Source organism: Colletotrichum acutatum, assembly GCF_030867785.1.
Source record: "Colletotrichum acutatum strain CBS 112980 chromosome Unknown BDZ83scaffold_6, whole genome shotgun sequence".
In the NCBI taxonomy this organism is placed as follows: Eukaryota; Fungi; Ascomycota; class Sordariomycetes; order Glomerellales; family Glomerellaceae; genus Colletotrichum; species Colletotrichum acutatum.
Genome location: NW_026849000.1, coordinates 641,713 through 666,587, shown reverse-complemented (window position 1 = coordinate 666,587; position 24,875 = coordinate 641,713). Strand labels below are relative to the sequence as shown.

At 54.0% G+C, this 24,875-nt stretch overlaps 7 protein-coding genes across 7 annotated transcripts; 3 read left to right on the top strand and 4 right to left on the bottom strand.

Moving 5' to 3' along the window:
- Nucleotides 1-474: 474 nt before the first annotated feature.
- On the top strand, nucleotides 475-2,160 carry BDZ83DRAFT_601854 (dienelactone hydrolase). Its single transcript, XM_060507126.1, has 6 exons — nucleotides 475-636; nucleotides 692-734; nucleotides 795-835; nucleotides 1,123-1,274; nucleotides 1,368-1,493; nucleotides 1,629-2,160. The coding sequence occupies exons 1-6, from the start codon at nucleotides 573-575 to the stop codon at nucleotides 2,055-2,057; spliced, it is 855 nt and encodes a 284-aa protein (XP_060370691.1). The 5' UTR covers nucleotides 475-572; the 3' UTR covers nucleotides 2,058-2,160.
- Nucleotides 2,161-7,459, bottom strand: BDZ83DRAFT_726454 (mechanosensitive ion channel). Its single transcript, XM_060512761.1, has 5 exons — nucleotides 6,859-7,459; nucleotides 6,342-6,416; nucleotides 6,058-6,172; nucleotides 3,682-5,091; nucleotides 2,161-3,630 (listed from the first exon to the last, which is right to left on the bottom strand). Exons 1-5 carry the CDS (start codon nucleotides 7,020-7,022, stop codon nucleotides 2,386-2,388), a joined length of 3,009 nt encoding a protein of 1,002 aa, XP_060370690.1. The 5' UTR covers nucleotides 7,023-7,459; the 3' UTR covers nucleotides 2,161-2,385.
- Nucleotides 7,460-8,137: 678 nt separating this feature from the next.
- Nucleotides 8,138-8,664, top strand: BDZ83DRAFT_377937 (uncharacterized protein). The gene has a single exon (XM_060502692.1). The coding sequence runs from the start codon at nucleotides 8,262-8,264 to the stop codon at nucleotides 8,544-8,546; it is 285 nt and encodes a 94-aa protein (XP_060370689.1). The 5' UTR covers nucleotides 8,138-8,261; the 3' UTR covers nucleotides 8,547-8,664.
- Nucleotides 8,665-10,230: 1,566 nt separating this feature from the next.
- Nucleotides 10,231-12,937, bottom strand: BDZ83DRAFT_377916 (uncharacterized protein). Its single transcript, XM_060502691.1, has 8 exons — nucleotides 12,801-12,937; nucleotides 12,662-12,742; nucleotides 12,238-12,601; nucleotides 11,886-12,168; nucleotides 11,472-11,814; nucleotides 11,344-11,390; nucleotides 11,011-11,289; nucleotides 10,231-10,943 (listed from the first exon to the last, which is right to left on the bottom strand). The coding sequence occupies exons 1-8, from the start codon at nucleotides 12,833-12,835 to the stop codon at nucleotides 10,441-10,443; spliced, it is 1,935 nt and encodes a 644-aa protein (XP_060370688.1). The 5' UTR covers nucleotides 12,836-12,937; the 3' UTR covers nucleotides 10,231-10,440.
- A 3,488-nt stretch (nucleotides 12,938-16,425) lies between these two features.
- On the bottom strand, nucleotides 16,426-19,346 carry BDZ83DRAFT_747402 (RNA12 protein-domain-containing protein; the record flags this gene model as incomplete). The annotated part of the gene is made up of 3 exons (XM_060513432.1): nucleotides 16,426-18,536; nucleotides 18,634-18,882; nucleotides 19,169-19,346. The coding sequence occupies 3 exons, from the start codon at nucleotides 19,344-19,346 to the stop codon at nucleotides 16,426-16,428; spliced, it is 2,538 nt and encodes an 845-aa protein (XP_060370687.1).
- A 292-nt stretch (nucleotides 19,347-19,638) lies between these two features.
- BDZ83DRAFT_601828 (uncharacterized protein) lies at nucleotides 19,639-20,775 on the top strand. The gene has a single exon (XM_060507125.1). The coding sequence runs from the start codon at nucleotides 19,760-19,762 to the stop codon at nucleotides 20,612-20,614; it is 855 nt and encodes a 284-aa protein (XP_060370686.1). The 5' UTR covers nucleotides 19,639-19,759; the 3' UTR covers nucleotides 20,615-20,775.
- BDZ83DRAFT_601827 (hsp70-like protein) lies at nucleotides 20,776-23,593 on the bottom strand. Its single transcript, XM_060507124.1, has 4 exons — nucleotides 23,103-23,593; nucleotides 22,918-22,994; nucleotides 22,556-22,858; nucleotides 20,776-22,503 (listed from the first exon to the last, which is right to left on the bottom strand). The coding sequence occupies exons 1-4, from the start codon at nucleotides 23,150-23,152 to the stop codon at nucleotides 20,978-20,980; spliced, it is 1,956 nt and encodes a 651-aa protein (XP_060370685.1). The 5' UTR covers nucleotides 23,153-23,593; the 3' UTR covers nucleotides 20,776-20,977.
- Between the last annotated feature and the right edge of the window lie 1,282 nt (nucleotides 23,594-24,875).

The following is a 24,875-nucleotide window of genomic DNA, read 5'->3' as shown; positions in this document are numbered from 1 at the left end:
ATCCGAGAGGATTGCCGTCATGGGGAATATTATCAGGGAAAGGGGAAGCATACGGCGTACAGAGAACGTCACGAGGATGGCGCGGAATATCCAGGATTTAGGGCCTCCTTCAGAAGAAAGACAGGCAAAGGGGGGGAGGGGGTTGATATCATGCGGATGGCGTAATAATCGAAAGCATAGTGCTGGCGCAGGGTCATGGGAGAGCGTATATCAGGGATTGGAATGGGTGTTTAGGCGGAGGGGGCAGAAATACCAAGTGAAAAGCAATGCTACAGTCATCTTGAGGAAACCCGTCAAGTAATTATCACACGCTCAGGTCCACTACAAAAACGAAGTCAATACCTAAAAGCGTCAAGACAGTAGCTGCTATTCGAGTTCAGACCGAGGTAGACTGAGAAGGAAGAGTGGAGGAGGGAAGGAGGCTTACTAAGGTCCTCCAGATCAGAGGTCCAGAGCTATCAGCCAATGAGATGCAAATCACTCAACTACAACAAACCTCCATCTCTCAGTGTTGAATCGAGTACCATTTCGTCCGACCTCCTCTATTCATCCATACTCATAGACTCTTCAAAATGCTCATCAAGGAGTCTCACGTAGACGTGCCGACCAAGGCCGACGGCAAGGATGGTTCCATGAGTACGTGCCAACCGAACCTGTGATATCGCTCCTCGAAAGCTAACAATGGCAACAGGAATCTTCCTCTTCCACCCTTCCATTCCTGGTTATCCCCAGGCGTAAGATATCTTCCTCATTCCAGAAATCAGATTGAATATTCCAATTGACATACACTGCAGCAAGTTCCCCGGTGTCTGCCTCTTTTCCGAGATCTACCAAGGTCAGTACAGTCAGATCATGCCTCTTCTCCATGGCGGCGGGGTCTACCCAAAAAAAGCTGCCCTCTCCCCCCGCACTGGGGTACTCGACCCCTCCACCCCACCCTCACCGGGAGCTACACCGCGCTCACCGGCACCTTGACCGAGGATATCAACTTCACTTCACTTTTTGTCTTCAAGTGTTTTTGGCGTGTTCAGCCATACCTACAGGACCCTTACCCAAACCGTGCTCACTCTGAATGATATGGAGAATGTGTTTTGTGGTGGCCATACACTGACAAGCTCAAAGTAACCGGCCCCGTCGCCCGCTTCGCCCGCCAGATCGCCGGACAGGGCTACATCGTCGCCGCGCCCTCGTCCTACCACGACTTCACCGGCCCAGAGGCCCTGGCCTACGACGTCCCTGGCACCGACAAGGGAAACGCCTGGAAGGTTGAAAAGGTAGGCCCTCATCTTCACTAGCCTTCTTATCTCTACATAAGTAGACCTCACTCGAGAATATTTTGGCTGACCATCTTCAACACTGATATCAAGACCCTCGAGTCCTACGACGAAGACTCCCGCCGCACCGTAGACCACCTCCTCTCCCTCCCGACCTGCACCGGCAAGATCGGCAGCACGGGAATGTGTCTAGGCGGCCACCTCGCCGTCAGAGCCTCCGTACGTTTCTCACTTTTTTTTTCCCTTCCCATTCCCCTTTGACTCCGCTCCTCCTCAACCTCCCGCTCCCCTCAACTCCCACCTCTTCACCAAAACCAGCTCACAATCCTCCCCAACTAACCACCCAACCACCAGCTCGACCCCCGAATCACCTCCTGCGTAGCCTACTTCGCAACAGACATCCACACCCGCACCCTAGGCCCCTACACCGCAGCAAACTCCTCCCCCACGGCCCCCGAAAACAGCACCCACACCCTAGACCTCTTCGCCACGAACCTCACCCACGCAGAGGTGGCCATGATTTTCGGCGTAAAAGACACCCACGTCCCCGCGGAAGGCCGCGACCTCATCCGCGCCAAGCTCCGCGAGGCCGGCGTCACGACGAGCTTTTACGAGTTCGCGTGGGCCCAGCACGCCTTTATCCGCGATGAGCTTAGTAAGGGACGGTATGACCCGGCCATCACAAAGGTCTGCTTTGAGATTCTGCTAGAGTTGTTTGGGAGGACGCTCAAGTTGGATCTGGGTCCGTTGGAAGGCGTTGGCGAAGTTGAGCATGTCTGCTAAGTATGAAAACTAAACGTGTATTGACGACTAGCAAAGAAGCATGTCACGTAAATAGAGGCAAACCAAGCATTGTTCAAGAGGAATGGTATTTATCTGCGGACGACATGTCATCATACTCTATTCGTAATCTATCTGTTCCCCCCATGTGAAGTTTGTGTAAGGAAATTCATTAGGCATGGGGAGCCAGTCTCAATGCCCACGTAAAAGAAAACGCCCGGGCTTTTTGTGTCAGACAATTGACCGGCTGGTATTAATCTTTCTCCAATTTTTTGTTGCTTCTCATTCTTTTACTTGGTTATGTTTTTCGTGCGATCCTTAGCATCCCCCTTTACTGCTTCTTTGAGGTGCTCTGCTGAGCCTCCTGCTGAGTGTTGGATACGCTGCGTCCTCGTGGACGCTGGCCCGACGGGGCGCTCTGAAGTGGGTGGGGGGTGAGGTTGGTGTTGTGGGGAGGTGAGATGGTGGGAGACAGAGACTGTCCGTAGGCGCCGGAGTAACCCGTTGACTGGGCTCCGTAGTAAGGGGAGTTGTAGGATCCCTGGACGCCGGTCTCGGCCTCCTCGTCGTAAATGCGGTTGCGAGACGTCGTCTGGGTCAGACCGAGGCCGGGTCCGTCACCGACGGGGGACATGGGAATGCCTTCGCCGGGCTTGCGACGGCCGCCGCCGCCCTTGGTGCTGGCGCGCTTCATCAGCTGACTGCGGACGCGATCGATGTCGTTGGAGCGGCGGCGATCTTCCTTGGAAGACAGGGTTTCATCATCGCCTACACGGTAGCCCCATTCCTCCTCAGCCATCGGGTCACGCAGGTTGAGTTCAGCTGCGGCAGCCTTCTCAGTGTTAGAGTCGGGGTTGCCGTCAGTTCCCTCGGCGGCGGGGGAGGGCACCAAACGCGCGGCCTCCTTGTCCTTGGCAGCCTTATCACGGGCTGACGCAGCAAAGGAGTCGGTAACAGCGACGGAGTAAGATGGGTTGCCAGGAGCACCAAGGGCCTCGCTGCCACCACCTGGGGCATAAACGGGGATCTTCTTCAGAGCCATGGCCAGGGCGCACATGAACTTGGAGCGGCGAGTGGCGCGAACGCCATCGTTGTGCCAGTTGGACTTGTGCTTGATCGCGATTTTAAGTTGAAGCTTGTCCAAGTCACCGACACCGGCAACGCCAATGGCGATATCGGGCATGAAGTCGCGGGAGTTGTCGGAGTTGCGAACAAAGTTCTCCATCTCAACACGGAGAAGCTCAAGGTCCTCGAAGCTGGTGTCGTAGGAGACGTTCAAGTCGATGACCTCCTTCATGGCCTTGCTACGGGAGACGTTCTCGATCCAAAGGTTGTTGAGTGCAATGTTGGGGACCTGGACGACCTGCATCTTGTCGATACGGGTGAAGACGGTGTACAGAAGCGAAATCTTGTCCACAATGAGTTGCTGCTTCTCGGAACCGACGATGTCAACTCTGTCACCAACATCGTAGGGGTGCTTGACGAAAAGGAAGATGCAGGAACCCAGGAATTCTTGGGTGGTGACGGCGAAGACGAAGGACAAGGAAAGAAGCGCAGTACCAGCAGTGGCAACGGTCTAGATTGGTCAGCGGCGTTCACGGAAGAGTAAAAGAGGGGGAAAGCTTACGGTCAAGAAGCTGGACTGGAACCACGCGAGGAAGATGAAGACGACGATCAAGACGACAACGAACATGAGAACCTTATCAAACACGCGGAGTGCCTGACCAATGTCCTTCATTCCCTCGGTAATAGCCTTGCGTTCCTTGCCAATCTCGACAACCTTGCGAGTCATCTCTTCCAAGCTGATGTCGCCGTTCATGTCGTTATCGATCATACCGAAAGCCTCGTCGGCCTCCTCAGAGTAAGCGGGTCCAAGCACTTCCAGGAAGTCTTCGGGGTAAAGCGAGTCCTTTCCTTCGACCACGAAAGACATCCAGATACGGCGGGCGAGAGCCTCAGAAGGCTTGTGCTTCTCGAGGGCTTCAATAACAATGGAGTGGGCCGAGTTGGGGTTGAAAACCTGCTTTCCAGTGATTTCCGAGGCAATGTTACCGAAGACACCGGTGATCTTGTCTCCTACACGGCCAATGTCGCCGACGAGGCGGAGGGGCGTAGCGCTACCATTACCGCCCTTGCCACCCTTCGCAGCCTTGGCTAAGATCAAATCGAGACTATCGTTGATGACATAGTCCTCGTCCTCGAACTCGGGACAGTACATAGGGAAAAGGGTGCGGGAAGCGTCGTAGAGGAGACCGAGCAAGCGAACTTCGCGCTTGGACTCCTTGATGCGGAGGGCGAATGATCTCTGGTGGTAAGAGATACCGATCAGCTGAACGATGGCCTTCTCGCCAAGGTACACAGCTGAAGACACAAATGTGGCACCAAGAAGACGAATCATGGTGGTGATCCAGGAAGATTGGTCGTTGTCGGACTTGAAGAGGGCCTGGAATGACTGCCATGATGCCAGGGCCCAGAAGAAGAGTGAAAGGGCAATCTGCAAGTTCTGGAGGACAGTAGCGTACTTGCGCGTACCGGAACTGACCACTCCGCAGAAGAACATGAAGGCGTGAGGCATGAGCCAGGCGACAACCTTGCCGGCCCAGAGGGTCAACCAGGCGATCTCAATCCATAAAAAGAGGAAAAATAGCGATTTCTCTTTGTTGTTGCCAATCATGACATCGTCTTTGTGGCCCGTGATGGGAAGAACAATGAGTGGTATCGCGAGAAGAAGGCCGATAGGGATGATGTAGACCAGGTAGCGAGTGACGACAGACGCGCTGGTGATCTTGGTGTAGAAGCGACCCATGGCGTTCATCTTGACCTCGTCCGAGCCAGCAGTTCCGTGGCGACCAAGCTCTGCCTTCTTCTTGCGGCGTCCGCCCTTGGCATTGGGGCGGTGGAAAAGGCCATGCTTCTCGTTTGTGCCAGAGGAGCCAGAGTCCTCGTTGGAAGCGTTCATCGTGGGCTTCCTTGCGCCAGTAGAGGCAGCGCTCCTGACCTGGGTCAGGGGAATATCGCCGTCAGGCATGTCGTTCGACTGTGTGTTGTTTATAGGCAGAAATCCCGAGTGCCGCGGCGAGAGAGGTCCCGGCATGCCGAAATAGCGAGGGAGCTCTTACGGTGTGTCGTATCTAGTCGAGGGAGGGGGAGGAGGAATGTTGGTGTAAAACGGTAATTGGTGATTGTTGTACAGACCACTTGCTGTATAGTTGCAGTCTATTAATGCGCAGAGGGAGCGGATGTCGAATCCAGCTCTTGTAAGAAACCAATCGAGGTGTATGTCGTGTGAGGCTCGAGAGGAAAATGGGAAAAGGTTGAGAACCAAGAGTAACGACTGGGTCTGGTTCTACAAGAGGTGAGCGCGCGTGTATGTTCTGTGTTATCCTCGTGTGTGACGACAACCCAATTCCCAAAAGCGAAGGTAATTACAAGGAAAAGGGTATCTTTAGAGGAGGAGGGTAGGACGGGATAGGACAGGTAGGGAAGAGAGGGCGGGGAGGAGAAGAGAGAGAGCGAGCGAGAGGAAAGCGAGCGGTGGAAACGAGCGGGAGTCTAGATGAAAAAGAAGACGAGGAGGGGAAGAAGCTCAGGGTTTAAGCGAAAGACGAGCCAAAAATGGCAGAGAGAATGACGGCAAGGTTCTGTTCTAGTTAGGGAAACAGGATGGAGACGTGGGATGGTAAGGTGCGGTTAGCAGGTTGACGATCATCAGAGTGCAAGGCGACACGGCAAGCACCAAGCAAGGCACCTAGTGGCAGGGCAAGCGGAAAGCCGCAAAGACAGGACGAAAGGGGGCCGCCGCCGCTAGGCGCGTTAGTGGGAGGGACGGCTGTCTTGGAGCGTGCATCTTGGCGGGACCCCTGAACGGTTTTCCTCTTCCTTCCTGTGCTAAGCCGGGGCACCCCCCTTCTGGTGCATCTAAGTTTTTTTTCTTTTTTTCTTTTTTTCCCTTCTGGCATTCTGGTTCTGGGTCAATCTCTGGCAGAGTACCTTGAGTACGTACTCTGAATTCCTGGACAGTGGACAGCCAAATCAAGCAGAAAACGGGCCAGAATTCTACAAGTGGCAGGCTTTCTGCTGCAGGACGGGCTGGCAGCTTTGATGCAGGGGACAAGCCACTGACAGGCGAGTTTCAGAAGTTTTCGGGTCGATTGCTGGGATTGGCCGGTACCCAGGACTGGCGGTTCCCGATTCTTGGTTGGTGGATGGTCTGTGATATCCACCTACTTCTGTAGGTACCCCCGTACGTACCTGATAGACTGCAGCAGGGTACGCAGAGATACGTACCTCAGCTGGGTGGAGGTGCCTCTTCTCAGGTGGGCCTTGATGATGCCGTGCTCGCCGGTGGACTTCTTGGTTTTTCTATGTACTGTGTTGCGCATCTATTTTACTTCCGCTATGGAATGCCGTGCGATTGGGTCACTGGGACGCGGTACTTGCAAGTTACAGGGACATTACGACATATGAATGTTATTGTTGTGGGCGTTGGTTATAAACCGTGAATGTACGTGCTTTGCAGCCTGCAGGAAGAAACTGCCCGGCAAGGTCGAGGGACGCGTCGGTATTGCTCCTTTCCGTCTGGGATGCATATCATGACATATCCGAAGTATTGACACTCGCACAGAGCTTGCTCACATAGTACACACAACTGTATTCTCGTAGTCGTTTAGTATCTGCTGTGTATGTGATTGTGAGGATGTGTGTGCTATCAAAAGGTTGCACTGAGAGTTCCTTAGTGCAGTTCAAGGTTCCTCGAGTTGATTGTCCGAGTGCCGCACATCAGACGTGCCGCAGAACCGCTTACGAGTGAGTGAAGCTTGATGTTCCTTCGTCGCCACTCGATTGGTTGTTGAACTTGGTGCTTCGGTGTAGTTGCATGTTTTGCTGCATGAGAGTGAGATTGCACATTTTGGTGATATTACAATGGTGTAAGTAGTAACCCCATGTTGCCATGCAAGCACCCTTCATTCGGTTTCTTGTTCCTTACTATCGTCACATATTCTTCTAGGGCAGCGTCAGTACCGGCAGTCTGAAGGCCCTGGTGACTGTTTTGGAGTCATTTGGGGTGGGCTGAGCCAGTGTTGCGTGGGAAAGGGTCGACCTTGGTGGGAACTGGTAGTGCCAAGTGGGAGCACCGCGAAGAGGAAGGGTCCCTCCCAATTCATTCTGGGGTCCTCGGGTTCCATTCTCCCAAGCAGTTCCCATCGTTGCTCTTTGGGGTCAAGGTGGTCTGCGCCTTCCATCTCATCTGCTGGCTCTTCCATTATTGGCCATCTTGCGGCCTTGCCCTGGCTGTTGGAGACTTGGAGTCGCAGTGTTCCCACGGAGTAATCAGGGAAGCCGCCCGGGTCACGCGTCCAATGGCAAGATCTGTACGAAGTATGAAGTATACTACATACACAGCGAGGTAAGGTAGTGTCAATTGGGTCAGGTCCATCCGGCTGACGAGTCGCCTGGTGTTGAGCTGCTCGATTTGCGAGAGATGGCCGACTATCGCTCCATCATGTTCCCACATTGGTGGAGTGTTAGAAGCTTAACCTTTTACATCTCCTTGCGTGGATCACTGTTGACCCTTTGCGTTTTTGGGAATATTTCCCAGGTGCGCCAGGTCGCTTTTGCGGCTCACCTTCCACGTTCTGTCAGCATTCTGTAAATTCCGCAGATCTGGCCGGTCAGCCGCCCGCCGCCGGCGCCAGCTTGCGGTCTTGCGCCAGTGGCCACTTAACAATGTCACTGCCACTGCCACTGCCACTGCCGTATCGCGATCCAGGAATAACACTCAAGAGAAATCTCCCCAATTAACTTATTGGTCTCCACCCACCACCGTCTTTGGTGGAATACGAGCGTGGAGTTTGTTTTTTTTTCTCCTTCGGCATCGAGAGAGGCATCACCCTTCCATCACCTACCCATCCATCCAAGTCATCCCCCACCGTCCGCGCCGGCACATGTTTGCGTTTGACAGTTGCTGGAAGCATCATCCATCCGCCGCTTGAAGACTAGCAAATCCACTCATCCATCAATCGATCCATCTTTAGCTCTCTGCCCATCGTCCAACCTCTTGGAACCGAAACCCCTCGATGGACTGTGGGTGTCGTCTCCCTCACGTCCCTTCCACCCCCATCTGGAGAGTCACCCTTCTTGGCATGGGCCCCCTTCCCATATTGCAACCCTCCAAGATTCTTAGATTCCCCAAGGGCCCAAAAGACAATGGCAAACCTCCGCCGGACCAGCCCGTTACACCAGGCAATCAATGCCGTTCATAGTTACAGAATCACACCAAAACACCAGACCACTTCCGTCCTTTTTTCAGCCTTCCCACAAGCCGCCGCCGTCGTCTCTGTTTCGTTTCTACCCGCATACAATTTCACTAGCACGAAAATGCCACCCGCCCACCCGTTGTCCGCCGCATCTTGTCTCCAGTCTCCTCCTTTTCCAGTGCCAGTCTCCAGTCTCCCAGCTCTCCTCCCCCCATCCCCGCCCCCTGCGTCCTAGCGGAGCCCTACAAGGACAAGAGAGAGACAAGCTGTGACAGAAGCTGGCTTGCACCGCGCGTTCAAGTCTCTTCGAGTCTGGACGGTCCAGACCTGCCCATGGGCCCCTGCTTCGACAGGCCGCTCAATCCTGCACCCATTGATCACGAAGTCAATTCAATTTCCGCTCTGTTTCTGATACTCACCACAGGTCGCAGGCGAGCTTCAAGGTTTTTTCTAGCAATATCAACGGCCACATGGTCGGCCACTCATCTACCGTGTACGGGTTGCGCCCACTCGGTGGCCTGTCAGTCGCCCTCCCTGTCGCCAGCTCTTCTTCACTAGCCCTCTTGGAAACCCAACCAACCAGCCGCCCCGTCCGCGGCTCGCGGCAGCCCAGTAGCCGGCGTTCTCAACGGCGCCAGCCTAGTCCGACGGTGGCTTCATTACGATTCGCGCCAGTGGCGACCAATGACACAACCGACTCCCTCACGGTTCCTCTTGTTATCCCAAGAACGGTTTTCAGCCCGAGCTGATCGTCAGAGACACATCACACACCTCAGACCCTCGAAAACGCGGGTACCTGAAAAAGCAAGCGCTAGAGATTCCGAGGTTGCGGCGGTGTAACACGATCTCTTCTCACGTTTCTCAGGCAAGACTCAAGAGGCACGGTCCACGGACGAGGAACTCTATTCCACACGAGACGAAATGGCCTGTTTGCGCATTCTTTCTTTTTACTCTTCAAGTATGTGTTTCATGTGATTTCCATGACTGTAATATGCCTCTTGCGGTTCACCTATCCCCTTTCTGAATTCCTGTAGCACACGCGGTGCCACGTCTCACATTTTCGACGACTTGAATCTGCGTGTCGGAGGTTGGATCGGATCTACAGCCCGTGTTGCGAAAATCTTTCATAATCGATCGCCTCAGTCTGCATTGTTAGGTTTGACGCTAGACTCAACACGAGAGCGGCGGGAGAAGAATCTCGATTCGGATCACTGTTCGTGGCGGGCAGTTCGGGAAAGTCTTCACGAGCCCTGGGCTGGCTTAGCACGCCTAGCTGCCGTTGCCCTCGTGCCAAGGGCTGAGAGAGCGCGCTCTCAGTGTCTCCCAAGAGACTTTTCTTCCCACGCGTTCTTCCGCACTTGGTTTCGTCGTCCCGTGAAAAGAACTCGGGGAGTCGGGGTGCATACGTCAATTGAACGCGGCCCCCGCTACCAGGGGGATCCGAGGACCCATTTAGAAAAGCCGCCGTCTCTCGCGCCGTCTGAGAAGATCACTGAGACCTGAAAATGTTCTTACCGCCTTGCCGCCCCTGAGCCAGATTCGTCGAGAGACATTTTTTTGTGCCTCTCAGCCACGCCCCTCCAGCCTTTCTGCGTGTCAAGCGGGCCGACCTGGTGGCGGGAGATGTGGCAGGGTGGTTGAAAAGTCTTCCGTGGGAAAGAATGTTTGTCTGTCATGAATCGTGAAAATTGGAGGGGCTTTTTACACATTCGGCAGTCATTCTCTACAGACTATGCTACGTCGCTGAGAAGGGAGGCGGCGCACGCAAAGTGGCATCATCGGGATGTGTTCCGGTGCTTTCGTGATGCGTTTCGATTACGGATTGTGGGCGGGCTACCCATTCAGAGCCGCCCCTCCCCTCGCCTTCCCTCGTCTACAAACAATTCTCCGAGTAAACGAAGTAAACTCGACGACGCTGATTACGTAGGCGCGCGTGTGTATTACACGCCGCAAACTCCCTCCCTTTTAGCTCAGCCTCGTTTGGTATCAAAGCCCCCCATTCTCTCAACGTTCCACGGGTCCAACGGCGCTCCCAGGCCAGTCAGTGCAACAAGACCACTCCCCACCGCGTTGAAGTCTTTTGTCCACAGTTTCTATCCCGTACCTCGGCTCGTGCGCCCCCAATCCATTTACGAGGCAGTGACGTCTACGCCGGTAGCCGAACCACTCCTCTTCTGATCCCGCTGCTCGACCTGCGTCTTCTCGTACGTCTCGCTACCGTGGTGGTCCTCGTGCGTGAGGTCAAACTTGTACAGCGGCTCCAGCGTGGCGTCCCTCTGGAAGAGAACCCAGCGCTTAAACCAGTAGGGCAGGGCTTTCGTGAGCTGGTAGCGCATGAAGACACGGGTGGGGACGGCGAAGACGTAGTCTAGCTCCTCGAGGGTGCGCTGTTTGGTCTCGGGCAGCCAGAAGAAGATCATGACGAGGGCGACGACGTTGAGACCCGCGTAGAAGCTGAAGGAGCCTACGACGCCGAGGTCGGCGAGCATGATGGGGAAGCTGATGGAGAGGACGGCGGCCCAGAAGAGGCAGGTTGCTACGGCCCAGGACATTCCTACCTCGCGGTGGGAGAGGGGGAAGACTTCGGCGGAGTAGGTGAAGGGGACGGGGCCTTCGCCGGGTGAGTAGAATGCTGTGATTTTGTTAGTGTCTTCTTCTCGATATTATAAGTGTGCATGCAGAAGGAGAGAAAGACATACCGGCAAAGAGGTAGACGAACAACGCCACGAGACCCAGGTGAGCGCCTCCGGTGCCCGGGATGAGCGTGCAGAGGCCCGCGGCGAGCAGCGTCCACGCCATCTGGGGGAAGGTGAAGAGCAGGAGGGAGCGGCGGCCAAAGGTGTCGATGGTCCAGATGGCGGGCCAGGCGAAGAGGAAGTTGACCATGCCGAAGCCGAAGGAGGCGAGGAGAGCGTTGTACTCTGATGTGCCGGCCTCCTTGAAGATTGTGCTTGAGTAGAATGCAATGATGTTGATTCCTGTCACTGGTGAGTAATGATCCAGAGATATTCAAAAACGGGGTTACGACTTACCACACATTTGCTGGGCAATCATGACGGTGAAGGAAGCCAGTGTCGCGCTATGTGAATCACTCATCAGTCTCGACATTCATCTCTCAAGTTTACCACATCCCATCTTAGGTATCATGGCATGCACTCACCGTCTAATACGCGGGATGGTAAACAACTCGACAAAGCGCTTCGCGTAGTTGGACCGCCCGACAATCTCGGCCTCGACCTGGAGCTGAGTGTGGATGTAGTAGATGTCGCGCGCGGCCTGGATCGGGTGGTTGCGCAGGCGCAGCAGCGACTTCATGGCATCGGGAAATCGATTCTTCTTGATGTACCAGCGCGGGGACTCTGGGCAGATGTAGATGAGCAGCACGAGCGGCAAGGCCGGGATGAAGGCGGACCCGAGCTGGAGACGCCAGGCGATGGCGCCGGTTTTGGCGACGGCGAGATTGGCTGCCGTTCCGGCTGCGATGCCGAAGGCTGTCCACAGTTCTGTTGACATCGTAGTCAGTACACAGCAGGTCATGGTACTTGTATCAAACACAACGAGAGGATTTACTCACGCCATGTCATGACAAGAGCGCCGCGAATCGGCGCAGGCGAGTTCTCGGCGGCAAAGATGGGCACCGTGCTGGCTTTCGCTCCCATGCCGATGCCGAGGAGGATACGGCAGCCGAGCAGCTGCGGCCAGGTCTGGGAGAAGGCGCTCCCGATGACAGGCCAGAGGCAAAAGTTGGCGGCGAAGAAGATGGCGCCGCGGCGGCCAAAGAAGTTGTTGAGCGGGTCTGAGAGCCAGCAGCCGATGAGGGCGCTTCCGATATAAGGCGCCGCGTTGACGAGGCCGACCTTGTGTCGTGTTAGCGTGTGATGATACCAAGAACGTGGCCTGTAAGTGAGTGAGTGAGTGAGACGTACGAGCAGAGTATCGTGATGCGAAGTACCCCCGATCCCAAACACCGTAGGAAACGACAGATTCGCGCCGTTGCTACCCGTCTGATCCCACCCCTGAACGGCGGCGCCGATGGAGCAGGTGATGATGGTGAGGTACAGGATCTTCGGGATGCGCCACTTGTGCTCGATCTCGTCGCGGAGGACCTGGATCTCGGTGGCGTCGAGGGCCTCCGGGCCGTCAATCTCCTCGTAGCCCGTCGGGTCCTGGGCGACGAGTGCGCCCTTTTTCAAGACGGGAATGTACTCTTGCAGGCCCTTGTCGTGGGCAAAGGCTTCGACGTCGCGGAGGAGCTCGGCGCGGGTGATGCCGAGGAGGGGGTTCCTGATTCTGTTGGATGGTATTAGTTTACGCTCAAGGGAAAGTTGATTTGAGACGAGAAGGACGAACTTTGCGTCAACGTTGTCGTTTAGGTCTACTGTTGCTTGGGATCCGCGGCGAGCTTTTTCCATGTTTGAAAAGTCGCCCGAACTAAGAGTATTAGTTGTAGTCCGAGTCTGAAAATTTATCGTGAGTGAGTAATGCTTACACCGCGGCTCCGTCTAGGTGTTTGTCGTCCGCCATTGTTGCGGCGCGTTGAGTGATATGAACGACTCAATGCTCAATAGCCTCTTGGGTGAAGTGTATTTGTTGATGCTTCGAGCTCTATGCTCTTGGTCTACCGCGAGATGACAGTCAAGTCTCTACAAAGGAATGCGCCTTGAATCCGAGAGTGATCGTCCAACACCAAAGACAGGGCTCGGACGAGAAGAGGGGAAACAGAGAGAGCATGGGATGGGCGTTGCCTGGTATTTGTATCTCGCCCACAGACAACATCTCATCCCAACCTCTGCACAAGGTTCACGGAGACCAGACTGGCGCCACCACCTTCCCCCGCAAGGCAAGAACGGCAGCTCCAAGGCGTCTGTCAACGCGAACTAGGTAGACCGGCTTTGTTCCCCTCTCTCTCCTCTTATGTCAATGGGACTGGACCACAGCGTACGAACATCCAGAGATAGATCCACAATGGGGCGACCCATGGGGAAAGTCCAAACCTTTGAAAGTGGATTCGCTGGGGTTTGGGGGGGGGGGCAGGGAGATGGTAGCTATTGTTCAGATGGACCATGGAGCAGAATAACTTCCCTTCACGCGCGCGTGGTGTATGGTATGGTAGGAGAATGGGACGGCTGGGTACCATGACAGTGGCGGCTCTCTCTTAGTCTGGCCAAGGCAACGGAGAGCATACTACACGGTTCGCGAGCTCGGCCTTGCATAGGCCATCAACAAGATCCCCGAGTCTTATTGGACTACCGGTCGAAAGAGATGTAACGATGCTCCGCCGGGGCGCATCTGGGTTGTGCGACATTTGAGATATCCACTAGCAGTGGCTGTCATTCGAAGTGAGTTCTGCGGACCAAAGCCCGGCGCCTTGGTAGCGCCTCTCTGTTTTGGAGGAATTGGGCAGAGATCGGCACAATATGATACCGGCTACTAGACACCGCAGGCAGCAAAGTCGATTCGGATCAGCCTTGGCCGTTAAAGGTCCCGTCTTTGACTGAACGGATTCATGGTTCTGACGGTCCGTTTCTCTCTAGTCGTATCCTTCAGTCCAAACCTACGGGTTTCCCCAGACTGATCTTGCTTCTCACTTCCTTCCCAGGAAAAGCACGTCCCGGCCGTTGAGTCCTGGCACACGCAACACACGTTGTGTGGGAACGTCCGTGTAGCAAGAGATAAGGACAGGAACCCTAGCCACTTGATACAGGACGTAATCAAAACGTGGGACCCCGTCAAATGGGTACCATCAAAAGTACATTCGAGTGCAAGACTCAAGCATATCCGAGAAGGTTGACCGTCTTATTTGCCCCTGTGGTACACATGCAAGGTAAACGAGCGAGCGGGCTACTGTGCGGCGCAAGACGGGAATGGCGTCGTCAGATGAGATGCCATCCAATTGCCGATCCCACTATGTTTGGAGAGTAGCGCCGTTTCTGTGGCAGGCTATCGACCGGGGTGGACGCTTCGAGGCGGGATCGTTTGTGGTTTTTGTCGTTGGAGACTTGGAGACGCCGCCACTTATCTCGGGGAATTTGGGAAAAGCCAAGACAGGACAAGAGATCTCCTCGAGAGCGCCAAGAACGGTGAGATTGACGTCGTAGTCGAGATCAAAGTCCGTATGGCTTCTGCAGCCGTAATGTGAGGTCGCCGTTGCATCTTTCTGCTTGCGCTCCGAGAATCTAGAATTGACAGAAAATAAACCGGGTACGCTTTCTTGACCCCGGGCTTGCGGGGTTTGGGGCACGGAAAATGCGTTCTCCATACCCAGAGATGGTTGGAAAGGAATAGCGCAAAAGGCACGCTCGACTAGGACAAGTCAACTCCTCATTCCGAAGCCCGCATGAATACGTCACCGTCTGGAGGCGGTATGATTGCCATTGGTCTTGTTTGGTAGACCAGTCAACGGCATCTCCACTTAGAAACCAACTGAACGGTTTTTAAGGTACCGCGACATGGTGCCATTGTACGAAGGCGCAGAGGAATTGGTCGGGCCAAGTCGGAAACGACTCGTGTAAATCCGTCCCTGGAGTTTCATAGTACCGACAAAAGACGGCGAAAAGGCCGCGTGATTATGTGGTAGATTTGTGGCGCATTTTTTGATATGAGAATTCCCGTCCTAGTTGAATCGTCTTGTTGAATTACGAATCGCGAATTGATGAGGTGTCGTCGGCTAGAGTCGTAGCCAAGAAATCGTGCTACAGAGCCGCCCGCAATGCCCAGAATTGCCGAGAAAATGCCTAGCCCTCTAAAATGCTTGTATCGTGGCCTGCAAAAGCTTGGGCTGTCGCATTGGGGTATCGGGCCGATGATCGTTTTCCTCTTCACCCTGGCTGGAGGATGCAGCTTGCCAGAGAAGTATCACCCTCGATTGATTGGGTTCGTGGCTGACTGATGGCACCGCAAGCACATGACCTTGTGACCAGGTTTCGTTCCAAGGACGACTTTGCACCTTCGTGTCCTTCAGCCAAGTTCCCGGTCGATAGGTGAGGTCTGAGTCGTGTCGTCCTGGCACTGTCAACCAGTTAATGGTCATTTTCAAGGGTCCCCCAACGAACCCCGCGGGGCAGGTGTATTTCTATGCGTTTCTTCAAAAGGCTATGGAGGCGTTTGCCCACCTCCATCCCCGCGGCGGTTCCTCTAACAGGCGGAGATGATGCGGAGTCTAAGATAATGTCCAGTCTGACTGCCTTCGGGAAAAAAAAAAGAAGATGTTGCTGATGTATTACAAGCTGGTTTGACTGTACGTGCTGCCTAAGGAGGCACTTTTTTGCTCTTTTACTGTGAAAGGCTTCGTCTCATTGGTGTTGCAAGCAGTCCTGTCACTGGGGTTCTCGAAATTCTTACTGTCAGCTCTGAGCTTGCAGGTAACGAGACAACGCTCCCGGAATATGCTGCAACATCGGGGCCGGAGGCCACGAATTTTTTTTTCAGGTATTCCGACGCCTAGTTTGGGTTTGGAATTTCCGGTCGCTGTTGAATTGCTGATATTTTGCTAACTTTTTTCGCAGTTGGTTTCACCGACACTGAGGATCATGAGCAGCTTTCTTGTCGTAGCTGCCGCCAAGAACCTGGTCGCCATGAACCCCCACAACGCTGCGGTCTTCGATGTCAAGCGTCTCATTGGCCGTAAGTTCCAGGACTCCGAGGTCCACTGGAAAGTGCACTGACTACGTAAGGTACAGAGGCACGTACCTTCCTGTATCACCCATACCTAGGTACTAGAGACGATACTTCTAGTTGTGCATCAGAGTGTTCAAATGAATAGAACATTGCAAATTCCTCAAGGCAGCCGAAATCTTGTTGATTGAGGATCATCTGGGCAAGTAATTCATGCGTCCTGTGATGTTAACGCCTTTCATAGCATGCTACTTTGCTTCCTTTACAACGCAGAACTTGAGCGTAAATTGTGATAGTTGGCCGCGCTATATATATTGACGGCGACGACATGACGGCAGTAGAAGTGAGAACGAGTGGTGGTTGACAGGCATAGATCTGGATGGTGATGAGTAAGTTGGCATAGCTAGGATATTGAGAAGGGTATCGACATCATATATAGTCTTTGGCCGTTCTCTGTCTGGGATTTGATGCTGAGTTTGAACTTCCAAACACAAGATGCCTCAGTAATTGTGCTTGAGAACTGTCTTGAGCGCTGCAATCTCCTTCTCATACTTTGTAATCTTAACTTGACTGCCCTCAAGCTTTTCGAGTAGATAAGATACTCGAGACCCAGTCTGAGCAGGCTGCTTTGGCAGACTGCCCAGCAGAGCCAGCTCACCCTCGGCCTTTTCAATGACCTTGGCCTCCACTTTGGTAAGCTCTTTCAAAAGAGCCAGGTCCATCTTGGCTCTCAGAACGCGATCGTCGAGCAGGAGACTAAACGCTGCTTGGAACATCGGTTTTCCAGGACGGATCGTTTGCGGCCGACCGTTGTAGGTCTCCACCGTAACGAGCTCTGCGTTTGTGAGTCCTTCCAAGGCCGACTCGCCGTTCGCGGCACCGGGGGTAGTGGAAGAGGCGAATGTATCGGACAGGAGAACCTCGTTGTATCGAAGGGCATCGTGAGAAGCAAGCGCCTTGATCAAGTACCATGCCTGTTCGGTGGACCATTTCTTGCCCTCGACGGTATCCTTGCCACCCAAAAGGTACATCTTGACGATTTCAGTGGCGCTCTGGTTGATGATATCCTCGATGGCCCGCTGCGGGCTCTGGCCACCCTTTAGGCGTCTAGCAAGGTATTCGAGATCTGTGAGACGGCCGCCAAGGATTCCAATTGCCGAGTCCAGCTCCGAGAGATCGGGTTTTTGGTGTTGCTCAGGCTTGTCCTCCTTCTCCTCTGCCTCCTTAGATTGTTCTCGGACCTTTTCGATTTCGTCCTCTTCGAGACGGCTAATGATGAATTTCTTGGCAACATCAAGGGAAAGATCGCCCAAAGCAGCTTGGCGGAAGACGCGATCCGGCATCGCCTTCGAAAGTGACTTTGAGTAAGAGGTGTCGTCTGTCAAGAAAATTACGTGGGCGACATTGTTCTGAACCATGGCCGCAGCCCATTCCGCAACCTTGTCGTAGACCAGGCTCGAGCCTTCGTTCTTGTGCAAAAAGTTATCAATGACCACAACAGCCCGCTTGTCTGGACGGGCCTCCAAGTATGCGTCGTCTGAAAGGTCACCATCCTTGCCATCCTTGTCGCGTCCGGCGAGAGAGACTTCCTTTAGGGCTTCTGCGGTTGTGTGAAGAATTTTGACCACCTGCGACTCCAGTGTCTCGGAAAAGCCAGCCTTGACCCCAGTCGTGCTCTGAACTGCCAAATCGATCATGCTGCTAATGCTGTTCAAGAAAGCGAAGATCGGCTTGTAGCCCACGGCGGCAGCTAGGTGTTTGATGGTCCCGCTTTCGCCCCTTGCCTCGATGATCGGCTTGCAGTCGATCACTAAAACATTTTTCCTGCCTTTGAGTGACTGGTCCAAGACGAGTTCCTTTTTGCCTGAACCCCGGGGGCCTTGAACAACGATAAAAGTGTCGGAGCTCTCAAGGAGCCAAGTCTGAATCTGCTCAATAAGGTCTCGGCGATGCTGCCAAACTGCACTGAATCCGGCCTTGTCAGCCTTCTTGTGCCCAAATGAGGAGAAAATATCGGAAGTCTGGCTCTTGATCCATCGGTAGAATTTGTTGTTGCTCAATCGGAAAGAATGTTGGATGTGGGCTTTGACGAAGAATTCGCGTATGGGGTCGAAGATGGCCACTGTGATGGCAGCAAGGAGGGCGGCAACGACGGGAATTACCACCCTGGGATGGCTAGTGAGCCAGTTCCAGATGTTGTGCGGTTTGACCTTTTGCTCATAGGATAGGCGAAGCCTTGTGCCGATCTTTCCGCCACCGAGACCTTCGTCAACCAGGAATCCATGAAGACAGTTTCTCGCCATGATGGCGTCGCGGACGCGTGCAAAGTCGATGTAGGCATACTTTGGAAGAGTCTTCGAGTCGGAGGGCTGTGATGTTATCTCGGCGATTTTACCGTATCTGCGGAACAGACTGTATAGGGTCTCCTGTGAGAGTTCGACGGCCTCGCCGCCTGCATCTTTTCCTGTGAATTCGACCTTGACACGACTTTTGGGAAACCGGTAGAGGTCCTCTAGCCAAGGAACTCCCTTGACCAATCCTGCCTGAACCCCACGAAAGGGGTTGAACCATGGTCTGAGGGGATTTTTTTCGAGCGAACGAGCGAGCGATGCTTGTGGGTTGTCAGTCACGCATTTACATGAGTTGAGGAGTCCAGTTTAGACAGGGACGAAGGAGTCATTGCGGACTGGACAGAGGTTAAGACTCACTCTCAATGTCTTTTGGTACGACGTCGGAGCCATGACTGAATTTTACGAAAGCTCCTCCGTCCTTGAGTCGTGGTAGGATCTCTGTGACTTTGATCGGGAGGTCGTTGGGGATCGCTCGTTTTACTAGGTTGATTGGGTCGGTGCCAAGGCCTCCGCCAGAGCTATCGAAGCGTTTGAGAAGGTCAGTCAGGTCACGGTCTGACTGCCATGACCGTCGAAGGAGATAGGTGAGCTTGAGAGGAAAGAGGTCTACCAGCTATTATCAGTATCATTTTCTCGCGCGAGCGTTGGTCGAGATGGACATTGTACAAGGGGCACGAGGGTGGTGGGGGTGAAGAGGACGAGACCGTGAGTGGGAAGAGGGCAGGGGATGTGACTGAGGAGAGAAATGGAGACAGTGAAGGGCATCGATACGACACTTGATGCTCGGAGAAGGTCAAAATTGGGAGAGGGTAGGGAACAAACCCGGGACGAGAGGTCCTGGGTCAGATGCAGGAATAGCTCCGCTGAGAGAAGGGGTGACCAGGATTCTTACTGTCAAAGAAGAGAATGGATTCGCTCTCCGAAGTGGCGATGTGCCCAGACTTCTCCTCGCCGGTTACGGTGCTCTCCCATGCCTTGGACGCGGCGCGCACGATAGCTCCATGTCGCTGGGGTTGAGCAAATGGCCGGTGCGGGCCCCATGTCATCTGCAGCCGAGGCGCAGGCCTCATGCCGGAGCGAAGCAGCGCTCTGGTAGGTAACATTGGATGGATGTCGATGCAGACTCACATGTTGCTTTGACAAGCGGCGGTGGAATTGAGTTTGCGGACGGGACGTTGAGAACAGCTGGATGGAAGGCAATGGAAGAGAATCAAGGCAACCGACTAGCTTGCCTGCCTCAACTCACCTTACCAGAGCTGCTTAGCTCCTTCTTCACGAGAGTCAGCCCCGGTGTTCGTGTGGGATGATGTCACGCTTTGCGGCCCCACTTGTAGGCCCGCGCGGTCCAACGCGCCCCATAACCTTAAGTTTCGAAACGGACGATATCTTATCCGAACCGACGACGCCCCACCAGAGCACGCGCAGCTATGGCAAAAATCATGCAACCACTCATTGGCTAGACGCGGCGTCTTGGAGGTCATTGATGGTAACGGTTGCCGACTTCCCCTCATTCTCGACTGCGTCTAACCTGTCCAAGACGATATCACCTTGGGATTTTACCCGATTCTTTACGCTCTCTCCTGTTCAGTATCAAAAACTCTTCAAAATGGGCTGGCTCTGGGCTTCACCATCCCCCCCCAAGACTCCCGCTCCGGGACAAGCTTCACAGGCTCCCGCTTCGACCCCGCCATCCTCGACTAAGACGACTGATTCCGAGATCGATCCCGAGATTGCAAAGTTCCTCGCCCTTTTCCAAAACGAATCGGGCAGTCAGCCAGAAGAAAAGGCGTCAGCGCCAGCACAATCATCCTCCACACCGTCCAAGCCATCATCGTCTTCTTCATCATGGTTCTCCCTCAAATCTTCGCCCGACTCCCCCTCTCAGACGAGCAACCGTGCAATCACGCCACCCTCCGACAACCCCGTGGCCGAGTCGACCCTTCCGACAGAGATGTCTTGCCGCCAGGCGTTTGACATGGCCTTTCACTGCCAGTCCGTCGGCGGCCAGTGGAACAGTATTTACCGATACGGCACGATGCGCTCTTGCAGCGAACACTGGGATGACTTTTGGTTTTGCATGAGGATCAAGAGTTACTCAGGAAAGATGAAGGAGGATGCCATAAGAGACCATTATCGTCAGAAGGAGTTTGAAAAGTATGGAGATGGCAAGCCAAGCAGTGAGGACGTTTGGCAGGCAAGGACCACCAAGGTCCCACCAGGCATGGCATTTACGGAGAGTTTGGAGGAGCCCACAATTAATGACGAGGAGTGGCAGAGGATGGAGATTGAGAGGCGGAAGCAGATTAGGCAGGGTCTCGGCATCGAACCAGCGGCATGATGTAATTGTACAATATGAATTCATCTCTTCTCATTTTTTTGCGGTCAGGCAAGGTGAAGCCATTTTACTACATCACTACATTTTCATTCATCATTCAGTGGCATGGTCATAGCATATTATCCAAGTATGAGTGCACATCACAAGCATGAATGAACGGACAAAATAATTTTACTGTTTTGTATTAGACTTCCTAAACCGCGGAGTCTAGCTAGAATACATCTCTGACCCATAACCGTGCTTTTCCCATCGTGATTTCATAAATGCAAAGAAAGCAAAAGTCTAGTCGTGAAACCCAGTAGCAGCCGATTCGGTGCCACACCCATGACTCGGACTCTAAGGAAAGAATTCATCAAGGGTATCAATTTAGTCAACCTCCTCAACGGTGGGGCCGTCGTCGTGGTTGCCGGGGGGAGCACCGCCGGGCGCGCCTGGGAAGCCGCCAGGGGCACCACCAGCACCGGGAGGACCGCCAGCAGAACCGTAGAACTTCATCATAATGGGGTTGGCAATACCCTCGAGCTCCTTCTGGCGCTCCTCGTACTCCTCGCGAGTAGCCTGCTGGTTCTCGTCGAGCCAGGTGACAATGGTGTCGATCTCAGTCTTGAGCTTCTCCTTGTCGTCAGCCTCAAGCTTCTCGTCGACCTTGGAGTCGCTGAGAGTGTTGCGGAGGGAGTAGGCGTAAGACTCGAGGCCGTTCTTGGCAGAGACACGCTGAGCCTCAGCCTCATCCTCATCCTTGAACTTCTCAGCCTCAGCAAGCATGCGCTCGATGTCCTCCTTGGAAAGGCGGCCCTTGTCGTTGGTGATGACAATCTTGTTGGACTTTCCGGTACCCTTCTCGACGGCGGAGACGTTCATGATTCCGTTGGCGTCAAGGTCGAAGGTAACCTCAATCTGGGGAACACCGCGGGGAGCAGGGGGAATGCCGGTAAGCTCGAACTTGCCAAGAAGGTTGTTGTCCTTGGTGCGCTGGCGCTCACCCTCGTAGACCTGGATGAGGACACCGGGCTGGTTGTCGGAGAAGGTGGAGAAGACCTCAGACTTCTTGGTGGGAATGGTGGTGTTGCGGGGAATGAGCTTGGTCATCATGCCACCAGCAGTCTCGATACCGAGGGACAGAGGGGCAACATCGAGAAGAAGGATCTCGTTGGTGCTCTTGGAGGAAGTGTCACCGGACAGAATGGCGGCCTGGACGGCAGCACCGTAGGCAACAGCCTCATCGGGGTTGATGGACTTGTTGGGCTCCTTGCCGTTGAAGTAGTCGGAGATAAGCTTCTGGACACGGGGGATACGGGTGGAACCTCCGACCAGGACGATCTCGTGGACCTGGGACTTGTCGACCTTGGCGTCGGTGAGGACACGGTCGACGGGCTGGATGGTAGAGCGGAACAGGTCCTGGCAGAGCTCCTCGAAGCGAGCACGGGTGATGGAGGTGTAGAAGTCAATACCCTCGAACAGGGAGTCGATCTCGATGGAGGTCTGAGCAGACGAGGACAGGGTGCGCTTGGCACGCTCGCAGGCGGTGCGAAGACGGCGCAGGGCGCGGGCGTTGGAGGACAGGTCCTTCTTGTGCTTGCGCTTGAACTCGTTGACGAAGTGGTTGACGAGACGGTTGTCGAAGTCCTCACCACCCAAGTGAGTGTCACCAGCGGTGGACTTGACCTCGAAAATGCCCTCCTCAATGGTCAAGAGGGACACATCGAAAGTACCACCACCAAGATCGAAGATGAGAACGTTGCGCTCGCCCTCGGCCTTCTTGTCGAGACCGTAGGCAATGGCGGCAGCGGTGGGCTCGTTGATGATACGAAGAACGTTGAGGCCAGCAATGAGACCGGCGTCCTTGGTAGCCTGACGCTGGGAGTCGTTGAAGTAGGCGGGGACAGTGACAACTGGACTATATTAGTCTGTGACCTTGAAGTGATGTTGGGACATGTGACTTACCAGCATTGTTGACCTGGCCACCGAGGAAAGACTCGGCAGTCTCACGCATCTTGGTCAGGACCATAGCGGAGATCTCCTCGGGAGTGAAGGTCTTGGTCTCGCCCTTGAACTCGACCTCGATGTTGGGCTTGCCACCCTTCTCGATGACCTTGAACGGGAAGTGCTTCATATCGGCCTGGACCTCGGAGTCCTGGAACTTGCGGCCAATGAGACGCTTGGCATCGAAGACCGTGTTGTGGGGGTTCATGGCGACCTGGTTCTTGGCCGCATCTCCGATCAGACGCTCAGTGTCGGTGAAACCAACTGCGAATAGAGTTAGCAAAAGGTCAGCAATTCAACGGCAATTCAGGATCGGTACGTACCGAAACTAGGTGTCGTTCTGTTTCCCTGGTCGTTTGCAATGATTTCAATCTTGTCGTTGGAGTAGTATGCGACGCATCTGGATGTTGTTAGTGAATGTTCGTCCGATTGCCTGTGATGGTGGCATGGGGTGCGGGAGGAAAGGGGAGGAGGGGCAAAAGAGAGCAAGAGGGAAAGAACAACTTACGAGTAGGTAGTACCCAAGTCGATACCGACAGCCTTGCCTCCGGAAGCCATTGTGATGGTTGTGATGTGTGGAAGAAGAGTTGTGGTGTTTTGAGAGTTTGCGTGTGAAGGAGGGGTATCTTCGTGCGCGTAACCGGGAGTAGTTGTATTCCGGTAGAGTTGATATCAGTGATCAAGAATCGGGTGGAAAAAGAAATGCGCTAGACACTTCTGATTTCTGATGGGTATTAAGAAGGAGAATGGATTTCGTGAAGAGTGAGGATTCGAGAGATGCAAAGAGTTGGTGTTTGGATTCTTAAAAGGTAGAACGCAGGTAGGAGGCAGGAGCGACTCAGTGCCCCGCAAAAATTCGAAATGGTTCTTTCCTCTTCCACCTGCCCTCAATTGGTGGGGTACCACAATCGCTGCGGCCCAGTTGGGGATACTTCCAGGAGCCTCTCGAACACGCCTGAAATTTTCTACCAACCCCTACAAGGATTAATTCGGGACTAGGGCCTTTTCAGCCTCTCCAGGAGGCAAAGTTTCCAATTTTCCAGGATTCGAGGCAATTCCCCAGCGCTTCGCAAGGCGATTCCAACGACGTGAGAAAGATTCTGCGAAAGGCGATTCGCTGACATCATAACCTTCCATGAAGTCTATGGAGGGGCAGCCCGTTTGCGTCCCTTGTCGCAGTACCCTGGCTTGGCTCCCATGCACGCCTTAAAACTGGTCTGTGTAGGTATCCTCTACTTTTCCCCTCTCGTCCACGAATCCACACCGCTCCAGAAAAGAGAATTTCCATCGCTGGTGAGGTGATATCATCCAGACTGGGCCATCCAGCTGGGCCACCGCGTGGCCCGACGACCGGACCCAGCGACTCTTCATGAAGCATCTATTATCCACCACAACCATCTCGAATCTCCATTCTGGACCTTAGTCAGACACATCAACTTCAAGCAATCAGAAGGCAACAATTGAAGTCGACAGGAGATGTGAGCAACGTCGGTTGGGCTGTGAGAGCCAAGGAATGCGGCGGCGAAGACGAGGATGTGACGCAAGGGGCTGCAGCATTGAGAGGAACATTCAGGCAGACTGCTATAGCTAGGCAAAAGGAACTCACTCATGTGGGAAATCAGGCTGCTATCGCAACTATTCTGAGGATTGGTGGTGTGTGAGGTGGTGAACACTGCATGCAGGTGCGCAAAGGGCAGCCTTTGTTGCCATGGCAGCCCAATCAAACCCACCATTGCGGGTTTTTCTTCTTCTGTTCCTCCAGTTCCTCCTGTCCCTCCTCTTGCTATCCGCAATGTCCCCTATCCTGTTTCTGCCTCATATTTTCTCGGTACGTATTCGTACCTGATGCTCCCAAGGACGGCAGTACCCAACAACAACTAAGCAACCAAAGGTGGAGGCAAAGACAGAAATTTTGGCGACACCAACAGGAATGGTAACATAGGTACTAGGTGAGGTACCTTAGGGAGGCACGGATATTCTGTAGAGAGGGCCTATTAAAAGAAATGGTCCCACTTATCCGGCCGATCGGCCGGCCCTGACCAAAAGATATTCCCGTAATAAGTGGGTCTTGAATCGGGCTCGGAACCTCGAGATGACCACCGCCCGGACGGCTGTTCGGGTATGAATGATTGCAGTCTCGCAAATGCATTTTAGTCGAGTTCTTGAAACCAAGAGATTAAACTAGATACTCGAATCGGTGATTTTCACAAGCACATTCGATTGCAAAGTGTACCCACCGCGCGAGGGGACTATGAAATTGACCTCAAAGCGCGAGAGCGGC